This window comes from Oratosquilla oratoria, chromosome 24 (assembly GCF_046742065.1).
Source record: "Oratosquilla oratoria isolate Oo_2021 chromosome 24, ASM4674206v1, whole genome shotgun sequence".
NCBI lineage: Eukaryota > Metazoa > Arthropoda > Malacostraca > Stomatopoda > Squillidae > Oratosquilla > Oratosquilla oratoria.
The window spans coordinates 45,725,390-45,749,207 of NC_134800.1; the positions used below are offsets into that span (position 1 = coordinate 45,725,390).

The window sequence follows — 23,818 nt, forward strand, 5'->3', positions numbered from 1 at the left end:
AAACTGCCCACAGGACTCCAACTCCTGATTTTCCCTAGATGTTTACACCTGAAGCCTTTCCCGTAAATGGGTGTGACCACAAGGCAGTGGGGCATGTTGCAGGTAATAATGGGTTACATGGTACAAGAAACTTAAATATGCATCCTTCATTTAAAAATGCCTTTATTAGTATTAACTCTTGCCTCCAGTTTCAGTGACTGGAAACCTAGTGATTGGCAGTGGTATTCAGCCTCTCCTATAGATTTCTCTGGAAAAATCATTGGGCTATTGCCTGTGCTGTTCTAGTGTGAAACTACTCCTGTGTTACCTGTAAGATGAGGAGAGCAGTTGTTGCCAGCTCTCCTTAAGTGAAAATGTGGGAAGAAAACTAAATTGAGAAATTGTCAGCCCCCAGGTTGTAGTGAGGATATAATTTTTTTTTTAAATGAGCTACAGATGATTTCCTCTGACACCTATTTTGTAGGTACCAGTACCTGTTGTTGGTCACTGCCTTTGCAAGATTCAGATCTATTGGCCTACATTCACATCTTACATAATAAGGATGAGCATGCATTAATTTTTTGTACCCCATTTTAGAATTGATTACTTGTGCCATTGAAGGATATTTCTTTGATCAGGTCAATGATTTTATGCATTGAGAGGTTTACAAACTGTAAAGAAAACAGAATCTATTTTCATATGAACTACTGTGCCAAATAACCATAAAATTGGTGCAATTTGGAAATGTATATAAGTTGTATAGAAATACTTTAGACAAGATTTTTTATGAACAAAAATATTTTCTATTACAAAAAATGAAAATGTAATAAAAATATATAAAAATTGTTCAGTTGTTACTTACCCTATGATATCTTGAGGAGAATGAACAGAAAGAGATCAATAAAGAGATGAATTAGGCTTCACCCTTTGATGTTAAGGCGTCTCCCACAGCTGAAAAGAATTGCCCAGCAGCTGTAAAAATAAACCTAAAAGTAAACTTGAGAAGACCAAATACGAAGTGGATAGATTAGATAAAGGAGGCATTGCACATAAGGTCTTTCAAACATTGAAGAGAGAATACAAAAGATAGGAGTGAATAGAGAGATTATCAATGGATGGGGAAATTATATCCTCAGAAGGGAGGGTCTTCTTAACTTTCTCAAAATTATTTCAAGTGGATGAGTGGGAGTTGGGGGTATCACATAATAAAGTGGTGCAAGTAAACTAGCTCCTGCTTTCAAGACCTGCTGTGGAAGTTCCATTGACCAGAGTGGTGTGACAAGACAAGGATAACTCTTCATCTAGAAGGTGATAAGATGGGAGGAGTGATGGGTGTGTTTTGGATGCATAAAGGATGAATGTATGCTTTCACTTGATCACCTTTTGATATGTATTCAAATAAGTAGTTTGAATTTTGCCAATAATCACACAGTGAGACTGTTTGAAATGCAGCCTTGTAGGACCTCAGGGATATATAGGATAACTATGACCTTAAAACTGTTACAAATATATATATATATATCTAAAAAGCCTCCCTTTCCTCTACACTCTTCTCACTACCAGACCCATATGCACTTACAAAAACCCACATCTCCCTTCCCAGTTTCTCCTTATTCCACATTAACCTTGAAGAAACCTTCCACTCCACTACACGCTTAACTACCTCTTCACTTACTAGTATAGCCACCCCTTCTCTCCCTCGTCCTCTCTTCACTCCTGAGAACCTCCAAACTACACTCCCAAACTCTCTCACCCCTCCCTCTGAACTTAGTTTCACTCAATGCCAACACATCCATCTTTCTTCTCACAAACATAGTGCCTATCTCTTCCCTTTTACTCTCATCTGTACCATATCCATACACATTAAAAGACCCAAACCTTTAGGTACTGATTGGAAAACTCCTAGACCCTCTTATGCCTTTACATTTTTTAGGAATGTCCCCTTTGGCTAAAGAAAATGGAAAAGAGGGAGATAAGCCAGTTGTTGTTTGCTGACAACACTGCGCTTGTAGCAGGATCAGAGGAGGGATTCAGGAAGTTAGTGACAGTTTGGGAAGGTGTGAGAAAGAAGGAAGTTAAAGATAAATGTGGGTAAAAGTAAGGCAATGAGATGTACAAGGGGAGAAAATGGCAGCAGATTGGAAGTGAGTATTAAAGGAGAGAAACTGGAGGAAGTGGATAGTTTTAGATACTTTGGTGCGAATGTGGCAGGGAGGGAGGAGTGAGGAGTGGAGGTAGAATATAGACTGGTGAATTAAAAAGTGTAATGAGAAATAGAGATTTGGGAATGGATGCTAAGAGGAGACTGTATGAAGGAGTGATTGTGCCGACAGCACTGTACAGGGCAGAAATGTGGAACATAACAGAGGAAGAGAGGAGTTTGAATGTGTTTGAGATGAAATGTCTGAGAAGTATGATAGGGATTACTAGGCTGGATAGAGTGAGAAATGAGAAGATGAGGAGAAGAACAGGGGTGGAAAGGGAGTTAGGAGATAGGGTTGATGAAAGAGTATTGGGATGGTTTGGACACATGGAAAGAATGAGTGAAGAAAGACTAGTGGAAGAGGTATGGAAGGCAGAGGTGGAAGGAGTGAAGATTAGGGGGCAACCTAGGATGAGATGGAAGGGGTAAAAGGGGCATTGGGAAAGAGGGGAATGTCTGTTGAGGAAGGATGGGAGAACACAGAAGATAGGGTTGAATGGAGAATAGTTGTGTATGGATGATGGTGTGATGCAAGAGGGGTGAGGGAGTATGTATGAGCAATAAATTGATGCAGCCTGAAGGGATTTCTCCCTGTCTTCTCCTTTTCTGCACGAGGAGATAGAGAGGGGGGTTGCTGATTTAACGAAGTGGCCTTGCTGTGGATGTGCTGTGTCTTGCGACACTACTTCTGACCCAGGGCAGTGGACAAGATGCAGGGATGACCCATCATCCAGGAGGTGCCAAGATAAGAGGGAGGGAAGAGGATAGAGGGGAGTGGAGTATGTAGGGGATGGAATGGGTGGGAGTGGTTTGTATGCCTTTGTTTTTTGGCTACCTCCCATGTAAGGGGGAAAAAAGCTTTTGGTATATGTATGTACATGCATACATATACCAAAGGCTTTTTCCCCCTTACAAGGGAGGTAGCCATAAAACAGGGGCATAAAAACCACTCCCATCCATTCCATCCCCACATACTCCACTCCCATCTTGCATTACATATTCTTTACAAATTACAATTGATTACTTCATTCATGAGAAGGTAAATTGGAACATATTCTCTTAAGTTCATTTATTATAAAAGATTAACTACAATAATATATTACATATGAATGTTTGGAACACAAACTACAATCTATTATCATTGTGGCTTATATTTTCGATGCAAAACAAGATAATTATTCTTGCGAGTCAGAGTTTGCCTGTTACTGTATACAGCAGCTAATTGAAGCACAACAAAACTTGTGCTTGAAAAAAAATCATTAATGTCCTTATACGCACATTTTCAGAAGTAACATAAAAAAAGGTAAGTTGTCATGGCATTATACCTGCAATGCATTAACCAGGCATTCCTCTTATTATTCTCATAAGTTTCATATAAAAAATGGCTTGCAAATCACACAATTTTCATTAAATGGCCTTCCTTATTACTATACACTTATAAATTGGCACCAAGTTTTCTTGTAACATGCACCTGATTATCAGTATGAGTAGTATGACATCTCTGCATGTTTAGAAACGAGTTTGCAAAGGAAAGTTTTCACTAATCTTCAATACTTTATCCTTTACCTATCTTGCTCAAAAAGATCACATCAACTTACCAAATACAGGAATGTCCAAAATGCTCAGGACACTTGTGATGATGGCAATTTGGTTTAATTTCACAAACTCCCCCCCCTATCGGGAGGCTAAGATGGTTCCCCTTACAGTGGACTTTGTATAATGGAATTTGATGAACCATGCCCTTAGTTCAACTCGCCCCGAGCAGGGTTTAAATTATCATCACCTTGTCCTTGGCTGCAAATAACAATGCCCTAACTCGCTTGGCAAGTAATTTCATGTTAAAGTTACTAATATTGTCCTTGGTAATTAAGACCAGATTTCAAAAATTGGAACATGGCAACCCACAAGGATCGGTTATCTCTAGACAAGATTTGAAGGAATAGGAAAACATATGCTGAAAGTAATTTGTATTTTTGCAATTTATCTTAAAAAAAATGTGGCCAAAGTGATCCAGATACTTTAATTTACCTGTATTAATTCACTTAATTGCCTATTATCTACAAAATTTACTTTATTCACATTATTGGAATATAACTTCAGTACAGGCCTAGCCCTTCCACAGTGAACATACCTCGAAATACTACTTCTCTCTCTGTGCGAGAACTAATTGTGAAACTGTCCCAAATGTGTACTGAATGACATTTTGAAGAAGTATGACAAGATTGGTTGTACCATATACCAAAGGCTTCTTTCCCCCCTTATAAGGGCGGTAGCCAAAAAACAAAGACATAAAAACCACTTCCATCCATTACATCCCCATCACACTCCACTCCCCTCCACCCACTTCCCTCCCTCTTATCTTGGCACCTCCTGGATGATGGGTCATCCCTGCATCTTGTCCACTGCCCTGGGTCAGAAGCAGTGTCACAAGACAGCTTGGTTGTAAGGCAGGAAAACCCATTGGTAGGTCAAGAAAAACTATGGTAAAGCAAGATCAAGCAATTTGCCGCATCGTGAGGAAGGTTTGCATTGCGACAGCTGCAGCAGTTTCCTGTGAGATCAGTGAGACTATGGTAATCAATGTTTCTATGCAAACTGTGTCATCTCATCTTAAGGAAAAAGATTTCCATGCTCGCACACCTTTGGTCAAACAGAAAAGACTAAGATTTGCAATGGAGTACATTGTATGGTCAAAGGATCAGTGGACCTCAGTCCACTTTAGTGATGAATCAAAAGTTTAATTTGTTTGGCTCAGATGGCAAAAGATTTGTTCATTGCAAGACATACATACATATACCAAGGTCTTTTTCCCCCTTACCAGGGAGGTAGCCAAAGTCAAAGGCATATATCCACTCCCATCCATTTCATCCCCACATACTCCACTTCCATTCACTACTCCTCCCTCTTTTCTTGCAAGGCTCCTGGATTTTTGGCCCCTCCTCCTCTTTTGTCCCAAGACAGGTGAAAAATTATCTAAAAATTGCATCAAGAGCAGTGTAAAGTTAGGTGGTGGGAGCATCATGGTTTGGGGCATAATTTCAGTACAGGGCACTGGGCCACTTAACCGCTTACAGTGCAAAGTGAATGTGCAGGTGTACAAGGAATTATTGCACCAACATGTTGGGCCTCATCTGCATGCTGCTGCTTCTCAACTTGGTATATTTATGCATGATAGTGCTCTTTGCCATGCCGCAAAGCTGAAGTAATTTTTAGTTGACTACGAAACTGAGGTTCTAGACTGGCCTGCACAGACCCCAGACCTGAATTCTATAAAAAATACCTGGAAGATACTTGGTGAAAGAGCAAAAGCAAGAAACCATAAAACAGTACAGGAACTCTGAGATATTCTTCAAGATGAATGGCACCAGATATTTGTTGAAGTGTGTCATACATTAGTTCATTCTTATACCAAGGGACATCAAGCTGTTATTGATAACAAAGGTCTTCACACTAAATAGTAATAATGCTACTTTCAAAAGTGTTAAGAAATGTTCATTTTGTCATGGTCTCATTGTATGTACGATACTTATTTTCTTTGCGTCCAGATAATTTTGGGCACAATTTTTAAGATTGAGTTGCAAATATGTTAATTTCCAGCGTATGTTTTCCTATTCTTTCAAGTTTTATCAACAGGTAACTTCTTGTTGTAGGTTCCCTTGTCCCAACTTTTTAAATCTGGTCTTAACTATCAAGGACAATATTGGTAACTTAAATACAAAATTACAAGTGTCTAGAACACTTTGAACATGACTGTAGGTTAGCTTGTGCACATGAAACAGCTTATATCACATGACATTCCAAGTACAGTAATTAAGATAATTTGTGTAAAATGAATACTGCATTTACCCCAAATAGAAAAAGTACTACTTTATTACACTTGTTTGTGGACTCTTACCAACAGGTTTAGAAAAAAATGCCCACTGGAGGATAAGAATATTCTTTCCGAGTACCACTGTTATGCATCCTTGGTTCTCAGTATATCATGAAAATTGCCTAGCGCATTTGGCTACTGCAGAGCACCATCACATCAAATAATTGGTTACTATAGAGCTCTAATTTTCAACTCTTCTCATTTCAAGGCACAGTAAATCGGGTAATTAAATGACCGAGGTACAGGATCAACATTTAAGGACAGATTTGATTATTTAAAAGAAAATTAATGATAATGTGTTCATAAGCTAACACAAGATTTTAAAAATTTTGTACATATCTGTTATGACCGCAGCAAAAAGGGATCCTTGTTTGAGGGAGAACAGACTCCTTAAAACTTCAAATGCACTCCTACAGGTGCTTTGTCGCACATTGGCTGAAAATCAGTGCTCTAGAGTATAAGTGGAGATAGTACAACATTCTATTAATACAGAATACCATACAATTCTGATTGTCTACACTAGAAAAAAACACAGTAACATTTGGCCACCTCAGAACATTATTACGTAATGCATTTGATACAACGGATTGTGGCCGTTGTATGTGTATTTGGCTCTTGTCAAACATTGACCTTAAATACATTGGTTGCTACTGAAAACCTCAGAAGCAGTAATTACTGACACATAGCACAGCCTAAACTGACCACCTAAGAACTCTTCTAGCTACTCTTCAAAATAGTGATGATCACATGCTAGGAGATGCTGAACTGTGGTCAAGGCCATCACCAGTGCCCTATAGGCTTGGGCAACTTGGGCAAATGGCTGAGGGGAATCAATCCATGATCCTCTTGCTCACACGGAAGGAGTGATACCACCTAACCACTCTAGAACATCTAGGAAACTACATGGGCTGTATGACTCTTCATCTAGAAACCCAATTTGCTACTCTATTACTAGCATCCTATTTAGTTATACTAAATCACCACATTATAGGAGAGACAAACACATCTTGCTAGTATTAAACATATGGTTTCAACTTTCAGCCCTTTTACAGGTGACACTGAACAAAGCTTCATATATAACTGTAAACAATATAGGAATATAAGCAACGCACAAGGCATACCATAAAGATAATATGCACAGTAACTATAGAGATAGAAAATGGTCACAACTGGATTCTTATGTGATACCATGGCACTTTTTTTTTTACCACTAATGACCAATAACCACATATGATCAAAATTAAAAGGTTGCTTTGCTCACATGTAACCTCATCTTTCTGCCAATATCAATAATAAGGATAAATGCTGCCTCAAGTTTCAAGAAATGAAACCCACCAGTTCAGCAGTGTCTGATAATGGTCCAAAGAGCCTCTTTTAGATCTCTCTGATAAGAAGCTCCAGATTGTGTTTGCACCATTGTGTGGGATTGTTTTTATAGCAATGGCTTATAGGAATAGGAAGTGAGCAGACACCAGCTGTCAGCTCTCTTTTAATATGAAAGATTGGAGGAAACATAGTCAAAGTTGGTGGAGAGAGATCTTGGGCTCACTCATACATACATACATAAATACACCAAGGCTTTTTCCCCCCATACAAGGGAGGTAGTCAAAAAGGAAGAGGCATAAATTATTCCCACCCATTCCATTCATGAATACATTCCACAACCCTCCACCCTCCCTCTCATCTTAGCACCTCCTGGATGACGGGTCATCCCTGCACCTTGTCCACTGCCCTGGGTCAGAAGCAGTGTCACAAGACACAGCACATCCACAGCAAGGCCGCTTCATTAAATCGGCGACCCCCCCATGCATAAAAGGAGAAGACGGGGAGAAATCCCTTTGGGCTGCGTCAAAATTTGCTCACACATGCTACCTCACCCCCATCCCCGCCCATTCCACCTCATGCATCACAACATCATCTATATACAACCATTTTCCATTCACCCCTGTCTTCTGTCCTCTCCCATCCTTCCTCAACAGACATTCTCCTCTTCCCCAAAGCCCCCTTCACCCCATCCATCCACCTCATCCTAGGACATCCCTTCATGTTCACTCCCTCCACATCTGCCTTCCATACCTCTTTTACTAGTCTTTCTTCACTCATTCTTTCCATGTGTCCAAACCATCCTAATACTCTTTCATCAACCCTATCTCCCAACTCCCTTTCCACCCCTGTTCTCCTCCTCACCTCCTCATTTCTCACTCTATCTAGCCTAGTAACCCCAATCATACTTCTCAGACACCTCATCTCAAACACATTCAAACTCCTTCTCTCTTCCTCTCTTATGTTCCATGTTTCTGCCCCATACAGTACTGTTGGCACAATCACTCCTTCATATAGTCTCCTCTTAGCATCCATTCCCAAATGTCTATTCCTCATTACACTTTTTAATCCACCAAGGCATTTACTCGCTTCTCTCAATCTACATTCTACCTCCACCTTCACTCCACCTTTTCCTGCCACATTTGCACCCAAGTATCTAAAACTATCCACTTCCTCCAGTCGCTCTCCCTTAATGCTCACTTCCAGACTACTCAAGTTCACTAAATGAAGGCGATGGTTTTGACAGGTTCTGAGGGTGGGCCACAGTGAGACGAGTCTCTGTTATCCATTTCAGAGGATCACCCCTTGTAAGTACCTGTCAATACTACTGGACAGATAGAACTACGTAGTCATTTATTCAAATCAATAGCCCAATTTCAGCTTCCATTTTGTTATCCAAGGCCAAAAAAGATAATTGATTCACTTCACTTTTAACTTTCTTGACTGGATTATTATGCTAGTCTTCAGCTGTACAAAACTGTACTTCCTTTCGCTTGAATTTGTGCTTTCATTTCATTATTCCACGAGCAGAGAAAAACTTACAGGAAAAGAGTATTGCTGGTATTTCAGACCTCATGCAGAAACTGTGCAAACCTTTGTATGGTTGCTAACTAAATTAGCTACTGACTTAATTAGTACCAATGTCACTCACATTAGCACTTATAAATATTTTCTATTCCTAAGACAATAAAATGGAAGGGAATTATTTTGGTTTCTTAAAAAAACCTAATGCTATATTTCATAACGTACAGCACTACATGGATCCACAGCAACATTCATTCACATAGTACACCAGTATTGGTATCTGCACCTTAGAAAGTATGACATACATCTATTTAGGTGTGAATACTTCATAATCTATGACAGTGAAATTGTAGTCGCCCATGAGTGTATTACAGGATGCACTTTCTCCATCATAAGAGTGTGAAAGATTGGAGTAGCTGTCACGGTTCTGCTGGCAGTTACTGGCAATGAAAAGGTCCGCACCAGCACCAAAAATGGGACCACAGCTGAAAATAAGGGTTTCATAGTGATGAGAGGATAGTCGAGAGAAAAAAAAAAAACATAACAGGTGAAATGAATCATGTTTACCTGATATTCTTATGCTATTCTATCATGACACAATGGCATACTCTACTGCAGTGTTTCTTAGCCATTGTCCCCTTGTGGAACCATTAAAATAATGTTTGCATTCCTGGGAACATGTGTATGAAAATTATTACATACCTTTATCGCTCTCTTTTTCATAAACTTTGATATATTTTTATGGTTACCAGAGAAAAAGAGATGTTGATACCCAATAATTAAATGTTTATTTCAACTACAGTAAACCATAGTGCTTTAAATCTAGTATATATTTCTTTTTATCAGGTATGAAAATTTCTCCACTTACTCTGGATGGTAGCATATGGCAAACATTTTCTTAACAACTGGGAACTTTGTGGGTGGAAGGTCCTGGGTGTTCACAAGGGTGAAGAGGAATGCTTTGTCAGATGCCACATAACGTCCCTTCATGGAAGTTTTGCTCCAAGGAACATCACTGAAACCTCCACAGATCTCACCATGTTGGCCCTAGCAAAAGGCAGTAATATCAGTTTAGTTACATAACTGCAGAGGAAAGGTTGATATTCACACCCAGAGAGAGGGAGAGGGAGAAGGGAGGGAGGGAGGGAGGGAGGGAGGGAGAGAGGGAGAGGGAGGGAGAAGAGGGAGGGAGAAGAGGAAGGGAGAAGAGGGAGGGAGAAGAGGGAGGGAGAAGAGGGAGGGAGAAGGGGGAGGAAGGGGGAGGAAGGGGAAGGGAGAGAGAGGGGGGAGAGAGAGAGAGGGGGGAGAGAGAGAGAGGGGGGAGAGAGAGAGAGGGGGGAGAGAGAGAGGGGGGAGAGAGAGAGGGGGGAGAGAGAGAGGGGGGAGAGAGAGAGAGGGGGGAGAGAGAGAGAGGGGGGAGAGAGAGAGAGGGGGGAGAGAGAGAGAGAGAGAGAGAGCACCTCCAAAGCAGGTTTACTCCCACTGCTTCATTTACACAATGACACTCCCAAAACACATATACATACTGTACATATACCAAAGGCTTAAAAAAAAAAATCACTCCATCCCCACATACTCCACTCCCATTCCCCTCCCCTCCTTCTTATCTTGGCTCCTTCTGGAAGACGGGCCATCCCTGCATCTCCCTCACTGCTCTGGGTAAGAGGCAGTATCCCAACACATAAACAAATGAAACCCATCTTAGGACCTCTGGGATAAAGGGTCACCTTGTCCCACTACCAAACTGCCTGGGTCAAATGTAATGTGCCAAGCATAACTTTTCCACAAAAAGGCTTAACAGATGGAACATGTTTACCTCCAGTCTTTTGCCATGTGGCAACCCTTTCCTCATCCACTTGAAATAGATAATGAAGCATGTGAGGAAAACATCCCTTGATGGTGTATTATCCCTTTTTCCATTTACAGTCTCCCTCCTTTCACTTTCGCATTCTTTCTTCCCTGGTCAACACGTTCCACTTGGTTAGTATTTAGGTTCAAAATGTTAAAAATTCTGATGTTTCTATCTATCTATATACCAAGAGCTTTTCCCCCCTTATAAGGGAGGTAGCCAAATCAGAGGCACGTACCCACTCCCACCCATTCCACTCCCCTCCACCACCTCTTCCTCCTTTTCATCTTAGCTCCTCATGGATGACGGGTCATCCCTGTTTCCTGTCCACTATCCTGGGTCAGAAGCAATGCACCAAGACACGGTACATCCACAGCAAGGCTGCTTCAAATTCTGATGGTACCAATCAATTAATCCATTGGTCCTGGTCTCTTTTGCAGAAGACCCATGGCCTTCAGGAAACTGGCATGAGCCTCTGGGTGAACCCATAAGCCACTTAAGAGATATTCTGAATGGTACCAATATGGTTTAATGTCACAAACTCCCCCCTATTAGAAGGCTAGGATGGTGCCCCTCATAGAGGACTTTTGTAGCATGGAATTTAATGAACCATGCCCTTGGTTCAACTTCACTGGTGGCAGGACTCGAACCGCCATCCCTCCACTTTTACCGCAAGTAAGGAAGCCCTAACCTGCTCAGCCAGCAAGCTTCCTTGAATGGTATCAATATATGATTAATGTAAAAGCATAATCATTTACTTAGAATTTTTTCCACTCACCAGAACTATTGTATACGTCGGAGCAATGCCATCACAGTGCCGGTGAAAAGCATCAGCCGAATATCCGTGTGTGGAGGCCCGGTATACCAACCTCCACATTTGTTTGCCTACACCATACCAGCTGTTCAACACTCTCTGCAAGGTCATCTTTTCCTGAAACATAAAAGGTAGATCATTTATTCCTTCAATTAATATATCAATCAATCTTCTACCTCAGTTCTCGGCTCATAGGTCAATGAAGAGATTTTTGTGTTCTTGCCAAGGGTGAGCAAGTAATTTTCTAATCCATTTGTTGGCATGTTGATGCATGGAAGGGAGTGGGTGGGGGATGGGAAGGGATAGGGTGTGGTTATGTGCGAGTGATATTTTGACACAGCCTGAAAGGATTTCTCCCTGTCTTCTTTTTTTTTCTGCATGAGGGGATAGAGAGGGGGGTTATCAATTAAATGAAGTAGCCTTGGTGTGGATGTGCTGTGTCTTGCTGCATTGCTTCTGATCCAGGGCAATGGTTGAGATGCAGGGATGACCCGTCATCCAGGAGGAGCTAAGAAAAGAGGGAGGGAGGGAAGGGTGGTGAATGGGAGTGGAATGGGTGAGGATAAAATGGGTGGGAATGGAATTATGACTTTTGACTTTGGCTACCTGTCTTTGAGGAGGAAAAAGCTCTTTGTATATGTATGTATGTATTTGTTAGCCGAGGTCTCTCATGCAGGAGATGGGTCCAAGGGAACTGGCAATGACTGGCCCACAAAACCCTCAAGGAAGAAATACTGTCTTGTTGTCTGGGTCAAGGAAGAGTGGAACGGAGAATGAGGTGGATGGATGAGGTGATAGAGGCACTGGATGTAAGAGGAACATCTGTTAAGCAAGGAAGGGAGAGGGCAAGAAAGAGGTGTTAATGGAGAGTTGTTCAGAAAAGATGAGGAATTGACATTGAGTGAAGAGATTTCCTATCTACTCTGTAAATTCTCAACTGGATGAGAGGGGAAGGTTGCCATGCTATGAATCTTTGGAGGTAAACCAGTTTTGCCTGTTGGGCACCTCCTGTGGAGGTTCTGTGTTTTGCTGCATTGCATCTGACCTGATCACTGAGTGGGGAGAGAGATGACCCTTTATCCACAAACTCTTCTCTAGTGAGTGCTGAAGCAATAGGATATTTTAAGAGAAGATAACTTTATGGATAGGTATGACACATAGTAAGGAACATGAAACTGCCTAGTGTAGAACATATGGTCATTTACAGTCTCCTCCATTCTTATGTCCTAAAAAGCTAAGATAACAAGGGAAACAAATGAGTTTTGGAAGGGTGAAGAGTGGGTGTACATTTTGATTTAGCCACCAGCTTATAAGGTGGTGGTTCAGAATCAATGCAACAAAGACACAGCACACCTATGGGATTACTATGGATATGCAGTGTCTTGCTGAATTGCTTCTGACACAGGGCAGTAGGCAAGATGCAGGGATGACCTGTCATCCAGGAGGAGCCAAGAAAAGGAGGGAGGTATGGTGAATGGGAGTGGAGTATGTGAGGATGAAATGGGTGGGAGTGTATTTATGGCTTTGACTTTGGCTATCTCCTTTGTATAGGGGAAAAAGCCCTTAGTATATGTATGGATGGATACAATATATAAAAAGAGCAACTCACATTAATAAGAATCTGCGATCCTGCGAATAACTTGAGGGAGACTCGTGGTTGAAGGCGTTTGTCTTCGGCAGTGGCAGCATTGTCCTTGAATTTATTAGGTAGAGCGGCATATCGGTACCTTTCTAGAGAGAGCTCCATTGGTACAGCTCCTGTTGGCTCCACTTCCTCTGCAAATACTTGGCTATCTGTCGAGTTACAACATATGCACTATTTTAACTGCTATTGATGACTTACATTTCATTTTGGCTGCTGCCAGATGATTTTATTCACCAGAAACCCTGTAGAGAGTAAAAGGGTTAAAATAAGAGACCAAGGTAGAGTGGAGTTAACTGAATCTGGTTTAAAAATTTATTATATATATATATATATATATATATATATATATATATATATATATATATATATATATATATATATATATATATATATATATATATATAATTTTTTTTTTTGCTGGTAACCACTAAAGAAAACAACAAACAGAAAATTCCCAAGCACTTTCATGTATTTCACATCTCCAGGGAAATATAGATGAAGGTATCAACAGTACAGACATTTGGTAACAATATAAGGAAAAAAATTCACCAGACAAGTGATATTAGGAGATCTAACAGAGTGGTAGAAGAAATAAATTGCAACGGTCAATACACATGAAAAGCATGACATAGATACAATCTTAGAACATAAAAAAAATTGGTAAAAATTTCCAACTTGTTTACAAATATTACTAATAATAAAATTATCCAACTTAGCCACTACTAATATTCAAATTATCAACTTCAGTATATTTAACCCGACTGCTCTCTATGATGTTTCTGTTGATAATCAGAGTACATGATAATATGGTTGAAGCCTTAGCCTGGTCCATATAATGATTAAGTTCTTTCATATACATAAAGAATGTATTTGAATTTTGTGCAATTCTAACATTATACTTGTGTTGTTTGACCATAGTTGCGAGTTACTTGCCTGTTAGCAAACAGGCAATGAACTCATATTTAGGATCAAACAACAGAAGTATAGTGTTAGAACTGCACAAAATTCAAATGCATTATTTATTCATATGAAAGAACTTAATCATTATATTGATTGGGCTAAGGCTTCACCCATTTTATTATATAATTTTGCTGCAAGAGATGTCGGTATGCTTTTAGTAAGTAATTTTATTTGGCATTGAATCAATGTACATGAAGCGCAGATAAAGAAAAGAACACATAGTTCGAAATAACAATTACAAATGCTGAAGATAACACAAAAAAGCATGTAAGCTTATTTCCATTGTGGTCCTCACCTGTACTTGCCCTTAAGAATTATCTATTTTATATTAGTGTGCACATGGGGGGACGGAGAGGGGGGGTCGCCGATTTAATGAAGTGGCCTTGCTGTGGATGTGCTGTGTCTTGCAACACTGCTTCTGACCCAGGGCAGTGGACAAGGTGCAGGGATGACCCGTCATCCAGGAGGTGCTAAGATAAGAGGGAGGGTGGAGGGGTGTGGAGTGTATTCAGGGATGGAATGGGTGGGAATGATTTTATGCCTTTTCCTTTTTGGCTACCTCCCTTGTAAGGGGGAAAAAGCCTTGGTATATGTATGTATGTATGTATGTGCACATGCGCACGCATTGCCTACTCTATGTCAGATCTGGGTGGTGGCAGCAAGCCTCAACAGGACACCCATTGTGTGATTTCACCCGCAGTCAAGTTGGCTCGACCTGAGATTCAACCGAGAACACCTGCATTCTCAACAGACAGATTCAACCATATAAATGATATTAATTGATATAATTCATCGCTTCTTGTACATAAATTTATATAGTTAAAATACGTACCGAGTGTCCATACTCAGTTCCATACTATATATGGTTGTAAATAAACAGACAGAAGATGTTTGGAATTACACATGCATATACCAAAGGATTTTTCCCCCATACAAGGGAGGTAAAAAAAAAACAAAAAAAACATTCCCATCCATTCCATCCCTAATACACTCTGCTCCCCTCCACCCTCTCTCTTATCTTGGCACCTCCGGGATGATGGGTCATCCCTGCATCTTGTCCACTGCCCTGGGTCAAAAGCAGTGTCGCAGACACAGCACATCCACAGCAAGGCCGCTTCATAAAATTGGCGACCCCCCCTCTCTGTCCCCCATGCAGAAAAGGAGAAGATGGGGAGAAATCCCTTCAGGCTGCATCAAATTTTTCTCACACATACTACCTCACTCCCCATCCCCCACCCATTCCACCTCATGCATCACAGCCTCATCCATATACAATCATTCTTCATTCACTTGTCTTCTGTCCTCTCCCATCCTTCCTCAACAGACATTCCTCTCTTCCCAAAAGCACCTTTTACACCATCCATCCATCTCATCCTAGGTTGCCCCCTCATGTTCACTCCCTCCACTTCTGCCTTCCACACCACTTTTACTAGTATTTCTTCACTCATTCTTTCCATGTGTCCAAACCATCCCAACACTCATCCACTCTATCTCCCAACTCCCTTTCCAACCCTGTTTTCCTCCTCACCTCCTCATTTCTCACTCTATCCAGCCGAGTAACCACTATCATATTTCTCAGACACCTCATCTCAAACACATTCAAACTCCTTCTCTCTTCCTCTCTTATGTTCCACATTTCTGCCCCATACAGTGCTGTCGGCACAATCACTCCTTCATACAATCTCCTCTTAGCATCCATTCCCAAATGTCTATTTCTCATTACACTTTTTAATCCACCAAGGCACTTACTTGCTTCTCTCAATCTACATTCTACCTTCACCTCCACTCCACCCTTTCTTGCCACATTCGCACCCAAGTATCTAAAACTATCCACATCCTCCAGTCTCTCTCCCTTAATGCTCACATCCAGTCTGCTGCCACTTTCACCCCTTGTATATCTCATCACCTTACTTTTACCCACATTTATCTTTAACTTCCTTCTTCCACACACTCTCCCAAACTCTGTCACTAACTTCTTGAATCCCTCCTCTGATCCTGCTACAAGCGCAGTGTCATCTGCAAACAGTTGGCTCACCTCCCACTTTTCTCCATTTTCTTTAACCATCTCCAATCCCTGGCCCACCACCCTTGCATTTACCTCTTGCACCACCCCATCCATATATAAGTTGAACAGCCAGGGCGACATAACACATGCCTGATTAAGTCCCACCTTTACCTCGAACCACTCACTCTATCCATTTTTAATCCTGACACAAAATCTACTACTCTCGTAAAAACTCTTGACTGCTCCTAGAAGCTTTCCTCCTATCCTGTATATCTGCAGTACCTCCCAAAGTGCCTTCCTGTCTACCCTATCATAAGCCTTTTCCAGATCCATAAAAGTCCAAAAAACATCCTTACCTTTTCCTATAGCTTTCTCACATATCTGTCTTACCACAAAAATCTGATCTACGCAACCTCTACCAGTCCTAAACCCACACTGTTCCTCACCAATTACTCCCTCTGTTCCTCTCCTAATCCTCTCATCAAAATCCTCCCATAAGCCTTCCCAACTACAATTACAAAGGATTACAAAGGCGGAACATGCCAACAGGAGACCTTTTGGTCCATATCTAGGTCGGATGCGGAAAAAAAAATCATAATAATAATAAAATAATAATTATAAAAAAAAAAAAACTATAATAATATATGCAACAAACAAAATACATAAATAAATGCATAGGTATAGTTGAATAACAAACAAACAGGTAAACAGTAAATAATAATAAATTGACACATAACTAATAATAAATGAAAATCAAACAGACAAATGATAACAAAGCAAAAACAAATATAAAATAAATTATATTCATTACAGCATCTTGCTTAGGTGTTTATCTAAATGAGTCTTAAAGCTTCGAACTGAACTACATTGCACTACCTGTGCAGGAAGTTTATTCCATTCATTAACTACACGGTTGGCAAAGTTGTTTCTACCAACTTCCAAATTGAATCTATTTCCGGATAGTTTGAGACCATTGTTTCTTGTCTGATTCTCATTCAATGTGAAAATTTTGTCACTTTTGATGTTGTCAATTCCCTTTAGAATCTTAAACACCTGTATCAAGTCACCTCTGAGTCTACGCTTTTTTAGGGAAAACAGATTCATATGTTTTAGTCGATTTTCGTATGATTTATTTTTTATATTTGGAATCAGTTTTGTGGCTCGCCGTTGTACTTTTTCCAATCTGTCAATGTCTTTAATGAGATTCGGTGACCATACAGAAACAGCATATTCCAAATGTGGACGAACTAACGATTTATATAGCTTGTTAATGAGCGATGGACTTTTGAAATCAAAAGATCGCGCAATCAGTCCTAGAATCTTATTTGCTTTCTCAGAGGCTGAAATACACTAAAGCTAATCCCTCTGAAACTACTACACTCACACTTGTCCCCCTTTCCCTTGTAAAGTGAAACTATACAGGCACAACTCCAGTCCTCCGGCACTCTACCCTGTCTCAAACAAACATTAAATAACCTCACCAGCCAGTCCACCATCACTGTACCTCCTTTTTTTCAGACATTCTGCATGGCATCCATCCAGACCAGGTGCCTTGCCTGCTCTCATCATCTTAACAACTGCCTTCACTTCATCCTTCCTTATTTCTCCTCCATTTTCCTCACTCATCACAGTCATTTTCTTAGCACTTCCCACTTCAACTATCTTTCCCTCCCTATCCTCCTTCACATTTAGCAACTCCCTAAAATACTCTGCCCATCTTCCTCTTACTGACTTCTCTTCCATTATCATCTCTCCATCTGCACCTTTTACCTTTTCTTCTCTACTTGATTCACCTCCTCTTCCTCTCTTAATTTCTTTCCAAAACATCTTTTTATTACTTTCAAAATTTTCTGTCATATTCTTACCCCATTTCACATCTGCTCTCCTCTTTGCCTCCTTTACCTTGTGCTTTACTTCTCTTTTCTTTGTACCTCTCATATGACTCCCTCATCCTATTTTTTAACCAATCTGTGAAAGCTCGCTTCTCATCTACAACCTTCTTTGTTTCCTCATCCCACCACTCACTACCCTTCCTTCTTTTTCTTCCCGTCCTTCTTGTTCCACACACCATCTTTGCACACTTTGTGACTCCCTCCTTGAACCATCCCCATTCCTCCTCCACTCCAAGTTCTATTCTATCCTTTACTCCCTCCCACTCCTCTCTCAGCTTCTTCTTGTACTCCTCCTTTTCCTTCTCATTTAAGCAGTTCACTCTAAGCACCTCCCTACCTTTTGTCCTTTTCCTCTTTCTCCATCTATCCTCCACTCTCAACTTACTTTCCACCAAAATATGATCTGATATTCCCCCACTCTCTCCCCTTGGAACATGTACATCCTTAACTCTTCCCATTATACTCCTATCTACCACTACATAGTCCATTAACGCTCTATCTACCACCCTTCCATCCACCACCCTCTCCCATGTGTACTTATGCTTGACTTTCTTCCAAAACACTGTATTTGCTATCATCAACTCTCTTTCTAGACACATCTCCACCATCAACTCTCCACTATGATTCTTTCCTGGAACTCTGCACCAGGAACCACCTCCTTGGATGGAAAACACCAGTCACAGAGGTGATGCAATAGAGAGAAGAATAAAAAAATATTTTACCTCTAATACCTCCAACCAATGTAGAACACAAGTCTATAATTCAATTATCAACTGAAACATCATAGACAGTCTCGTTAAATGTACTAAAGTTACTAATTTGAACATTAGTAGTGGCTTATATAAGTTGGATAATTCTATTATTAGTAATATTTGTAAACAAGTAAGAATGAGTGAATAAAGACTAATAAAAGAGGTGTGGAAGGCTGAGGTGGAAGGAGTGAACATGAGGGGGTGACCTAGGATGAGAGGGATGGGTGGGGTAAAAGAGGCATTGGGAAAGAGGGGAATGTCTGTTAAGGAAGGATGGGAGAGGACAGAGGATAGGGGTGAATGGAGAATGGTTGTGTATGGATGTTGTGATGCATGAGAGGAAAAGGGTGGGGGATGGGGGGGTGAAGGAGTATGTGTGAGAAATAAATTGATGCAGCCCGAAGAGATTTCTCCCCGTCTTCTTTTCTGCATGAAGGGATGGAAAGAGGGATCACCAATATAATGAATCAGCCTTGTCGTTGATGGACTGTGTCTTGCAACACTGCTTCTGACTCAGGGCAGTGGGCAAGATGCAGGGATGACCTGTCATCCAGGAGGTGCTAAGATGAGAAGGAAAGAAGGAGGTGGATGGGAATGGAGTATGTTGGGGATGGAATGGGTGGGAGTTTTTATGCCTTTGTTTTTTGGCTACCTCTCATGTAAGGGGGAAAAGCCTTTGGTATATGTATGTAAACAAGTTGGAAATTGTTACCAAAAATTAATTTCTATGACATTTTCAGATTGTATCCGTGTTGTGCTTTTTGTGTGTAATGACCATTATGGTTTATTTCCTCTACTACTCTGTTACCTCTCCTAGAATCACTTGTTTGGTGAATTTTTTTTCCTTATATTATAACCAAATGTCTGTACTGTTGATATCTTCATCTGTATTCCCCTGAAATACACAAAAGTGCTTGGGAATTTCGTATTTGTAGTTTTCCTTAGTGGTTACCAGCAAATTATTTGATCACATGCCACTTCTGTGACTTATCTGTAGAAATATAGATATGTTGTGTATGTTTAAGACAGATTGAACATTTTTTAGAAGCTCCGCCATGGGATACGAACCCTGACCCGTGCGTCGATAATCACGAGGCCAAGACGCTAGCGACCATGCTACATGGTGATGGTTCAAAAGGACTGTACTAGTCCCCGACCACGCTTCACGTAACATTGGAAGATCTAGTCTCATTTTCATCTAATCCCGTATTAGGCGAGCCCTCGATAATCACGAGGCCAAGACGCTAGCGACCATGCTACATGGTGATGGTTCAAAAGGACTGTACTAGTCCCCGACCACGCTTCACGTAACATTGGAAGATCTAGTCTCATTTTCATCTAATCCCGTATTAGGGCTCGCCTAATACGGGATTAGATGAAAATGAGACTAGATCTTCCAATGTTACGTGAAGCGTGGTCGGGGACTAGTACAGTCCTTTTGAACCATCACCATGTAGCATGGTCGCTAGCGTCTTGGCCTCGTGATTATCGACGCACGGGTCAGGGTTCGTATCCCATGGCGGAGCTTCTAAAAAATGTTCAAATATAGATATATATATACACACACACACAATGTATATCAGATGCCTACAAAGCACTTTGACTTGACCTATTCTTATAATACTGTCTCACTGCATTGCCTTTGACTTGACCGGTGTGGTGTGGCCAAAGATGGCCTTTCATCCGTGAGATGCTAAGATGGGAGGGAAAATGAATGGGTTTGAGATGGGTGTGCCGTGGTTGCGTGCTTTGACCACCTCCCTTTTAAAAGGAAAAAGGTCCTTTGAGATATATGTATATAAAAACTTTTACTCTTCTGACATTTTTAAATGTACATAAACATAAGAGTGTAATCTCCAAACATTTATGCATATAAGGGCTGATAAACCACTAAAAGTAATGTTAATTTTTTTCTCCATTTCAGCTGCTACCCACTCTATTGTGGATAGTAATACAATTGATTTGCAGGATGCTGGGTTTTCTAGTGATTGTTTGGTTTTAATATGGATAATATATATATTTTTTTCAGATGGTTGAATTTTTGTTGTAGATCTAGGAGTGGTTGAATATATTAGTCAAGACTTTTCTTGCATTTGAAACCCCTGTCACACCTACGTAGCTTAAGTAAATTCATTTGAGTAAAACTGACTCAAGTTATAATATTTTATTTGTTGAATCTCCAAATACCAAATTACCTTTGTGTCATATATTGAGAAGCAGAATGGTGACCAAAGAGAAGTAAAACCTATATGAATATTAGACATATATAGTGTTGAATTATCCTAAGGGAAATCTAGGCTACTGTAAGCGAAGTTGCCTTCCAGCTCTTCAAATTCACAACATTTGATGAGAATTTTGAATGGGTGACCCAGGCTTGAGCTGAGGTATTTTGGATGGATATTTGAGATCTTACCTGGATCTTCAGCATAGGATTTTTCCATTTTTATCTAATGCCCCTTCCCCTTCCACATCTGTGTTGGAGAAGGGGGGTGGTAGTAACATGTGACAAGTTTGATTTTTGGTCTATTTTTCTTTTCTTTTTATATATATTTTCTGGACTTGTGTGTTTGAAACTTGTTTTGGAGAAGTGTTTGTTAATGATATTGAATTGCTGTTTTGGTGAAGTATTTTTCTTCATATGGCTCCAAGTGCTTCATTGATACTGGGTGGATTAATTTTTCATGCTTTTTTAGTTCTCAATGTTCATTTGTTACTTGTTTTCCCATCTATTCTATTTGGGAAGAGATAGGTAATATGCTTGTGAGAAGAAAGATGGATGTGTTGGCTTTGAGTGAAACTAAGTTGAGAGGGAAGGGTGAGTGTGAGTTTGGGAGTGTAGTTGGGAGGTTCTCAGGAGTGAAGAGAGGGCAACGGAGAGAAGGGGTGGCTATACTAGTAAGTGAAGAGAATGGTAAATGTGTAGTGAAGTGGAAGGTTTCTTCAAGGATAATATGGATGAAGGTGAAACAGGGAAAGGAGATGTGGGTTTTTGTAAGTGCATATGGGCCTGATAGTGAGAAGAGTGTAGAAGAAAGAGAGGCTTTTTGGATAGATTTAAATGAGTGCATAGAGGGATTAGGGAGGAACTTCAATGTAGTAGTATTGGGAGACCTTAATGCTAGGGTAGGAAATGAACCAAATGATGGAGTGGTTGGGAAATGTGGAGTTCCAGGAAAGAATCGTAGTGGAGAGTTGATGGTGATGTGTCTAGAGAGTTGATGATAGCAAATACAATGTTTCGGAAGAAAGTCAAGCATAAGTACACATGGGAGAGGGTGGTGGATGGAAGGGTGGTAGACAGAGCATTAATGGACTATGTAGTGGTAGATAGGAGTATAATAGGAAGAGTTAAGGATGTACATGCGCTAAGGGGAGAGAGTGGGGGAATATCTGATAATTTTTTGGTGGAAGGTAAGTTGAGAGTGGAGGATAGATGGAGAAAGAGGAAAAGTACAAAAGGTAGGGAGGTGCTTAGAGTCAACTCCTTAAATGAAAAGGAAAAGAAGAAGGAGTACAAGATGAAGCTGAGAGAGGAGTGGGGGGGAGTGAAGGATAGAGTAGAGCTAGGAGTGGATAAGGAATGGGGATGGTTCAATGAGGGAGTCACAAAGTGTGCAAAGATGGTGTGTGGAACAAGAAGGATGGGAGGAAATAGAAGGAAGGGTAGTGAATGGTGGGATGAGGAAACAAAGAAGGTTGTAGAAGAGGAGAAGCGAACTTTCACAGATTGGTTACAAAATAGGACGAGGGATTCATATGAGAGGTACAAAGAAAAGAGAAGAGAAGTAAAGCACAAGGTAAAGGAGGCAAAGAGGAGAGCAGATGTGAAATGGGGTAAGAGTATGACAGAAAATTTTGAAAATAATAAAAAGATGTTTTGGAAAGAAATTAAGAGAGGAAGAGGAGGTGAATCGAGTAGAGAAGAAAAGGTAAAAGGTGCAGATGGAGAGATGATAATGGAAGAGAAGTCAGTAAGGGAAAGATGGGCAGAGTAATTTAGGGAGTTGCTAAATGTGAAGGAGGATAGGGAGGGAAAGATAGTTACAGTGGGAAGTGCTAAGAAAATGACTGTGATGAGTGAGGATAATAGAGGAGAAATAAGGAAGGATGAAGTGAAGGCAGTTGTTAAGATGATGAGAGCAGGTAAGGCACCTGGTCTAGATGGATGCCATGCAGAATGTCTAAAAAAAGTAGGTACAGTGATGGTGAACTGGCTGGTGAGGTTATTTAATGTTTGTTGGAGAGAGGGTAGAGTGCCGGAGGACTGGAGGAGTGCCTGTATAGTTCCACTTTACAAGGGAAAGGGGGACAAGTGTGAGTGTAGTCGTTTCAGAGGGATTAGCTTGTTAAGTGTAGTTGGGAAGGCTTATGGGAGGATCTTGATTGAGAGGATTAGGAGAGGAACAGAGGGAGTAATTGGTGTGGAACAGTGTGGACTTAGGACAGGTAGAGATTGCATAGATCAGGTTTTTGTGGTAAGATAGATATGTGAGAAAGCTATAGGAAAAGGTAAGGATTTTTTGGGCTTTTATGGATCTGGAAAAGGCTTATGATAGGGTAGACAGGAAGGCATTGTGGGAGGTTTTGCAGATATATGGGATAGGAGGAAAGCTTCTAGGAGCTGTCAAGAGTTTTTACAAGAGTAGTAGGGCATGTGTCAGGATTAAGAATGGAGAGAGTGAGTGGTTCGAGGTAAAGGTGGGACTTCGTCAGGGATGTGTTATGTCACCCTGGCTGTTCAACTTGTACATGGATGGGGTGGTGCAAGAGGTAAATGCAAGGGTGGTGGGTCAGGGATTGGAGATGGTTAAAGAAAATGGAGAAAAGTGGGAGGTGAGCCAGCTGTTGTTTGTGGACGACACTGCGCTTGTAGCAGGATCTGAGGAGGGATTGAGGAAGTTGGTGACAGAGTTTGGGAGAGTGTGAAAGAAGAAAGTTGAAGATAAATGTGGGTAAAAGTAAGGTGATGAGATGTACAAGGGGTGAACGTGGCAGCAGACT

The 23,818-nt window shown here is 40.7% G+C and overlaps 1 protein-coding gene across 2 annotated transcripts in view; it reads right to left on the bottom strand.

Moving 5' to 3' along the window:
- Nucleotides 1-8,020: 8,020 nt before the first annotated feature.
- The window catches only part of LOC143038603 (serine-enriched protein), a 43,329-nt gene continuing 27,531 nt past the window's right edge, over nt 8,021-23,818 (bottom strand). For both annotated transcript variants that reach the window (XM_076208041.1, XM_076208040.1), the window contains 4 exons: nt 13,173-13,357; nt 11,528-11,680; nt 9,769-9,947; nt 8,021-9,385 (listed from right to left, as the gene is read on the bottom strand). In XM_076208041.1, the coding sequence (XP_076064156.1) occupies nt 9,208-9,385; nt 9,769-9,947; nt 11,528-11,680; nt 13,173-13,357 (695 nt within the window). In that variant the 3' untranslated portion in view covers nt 8,021-9,207. The remainder of the gene's footprint in view (nt 9,386-9,768; nt 9,948-11,527; nt 11,681-13,172; nt 13,358-23,818) is intronic.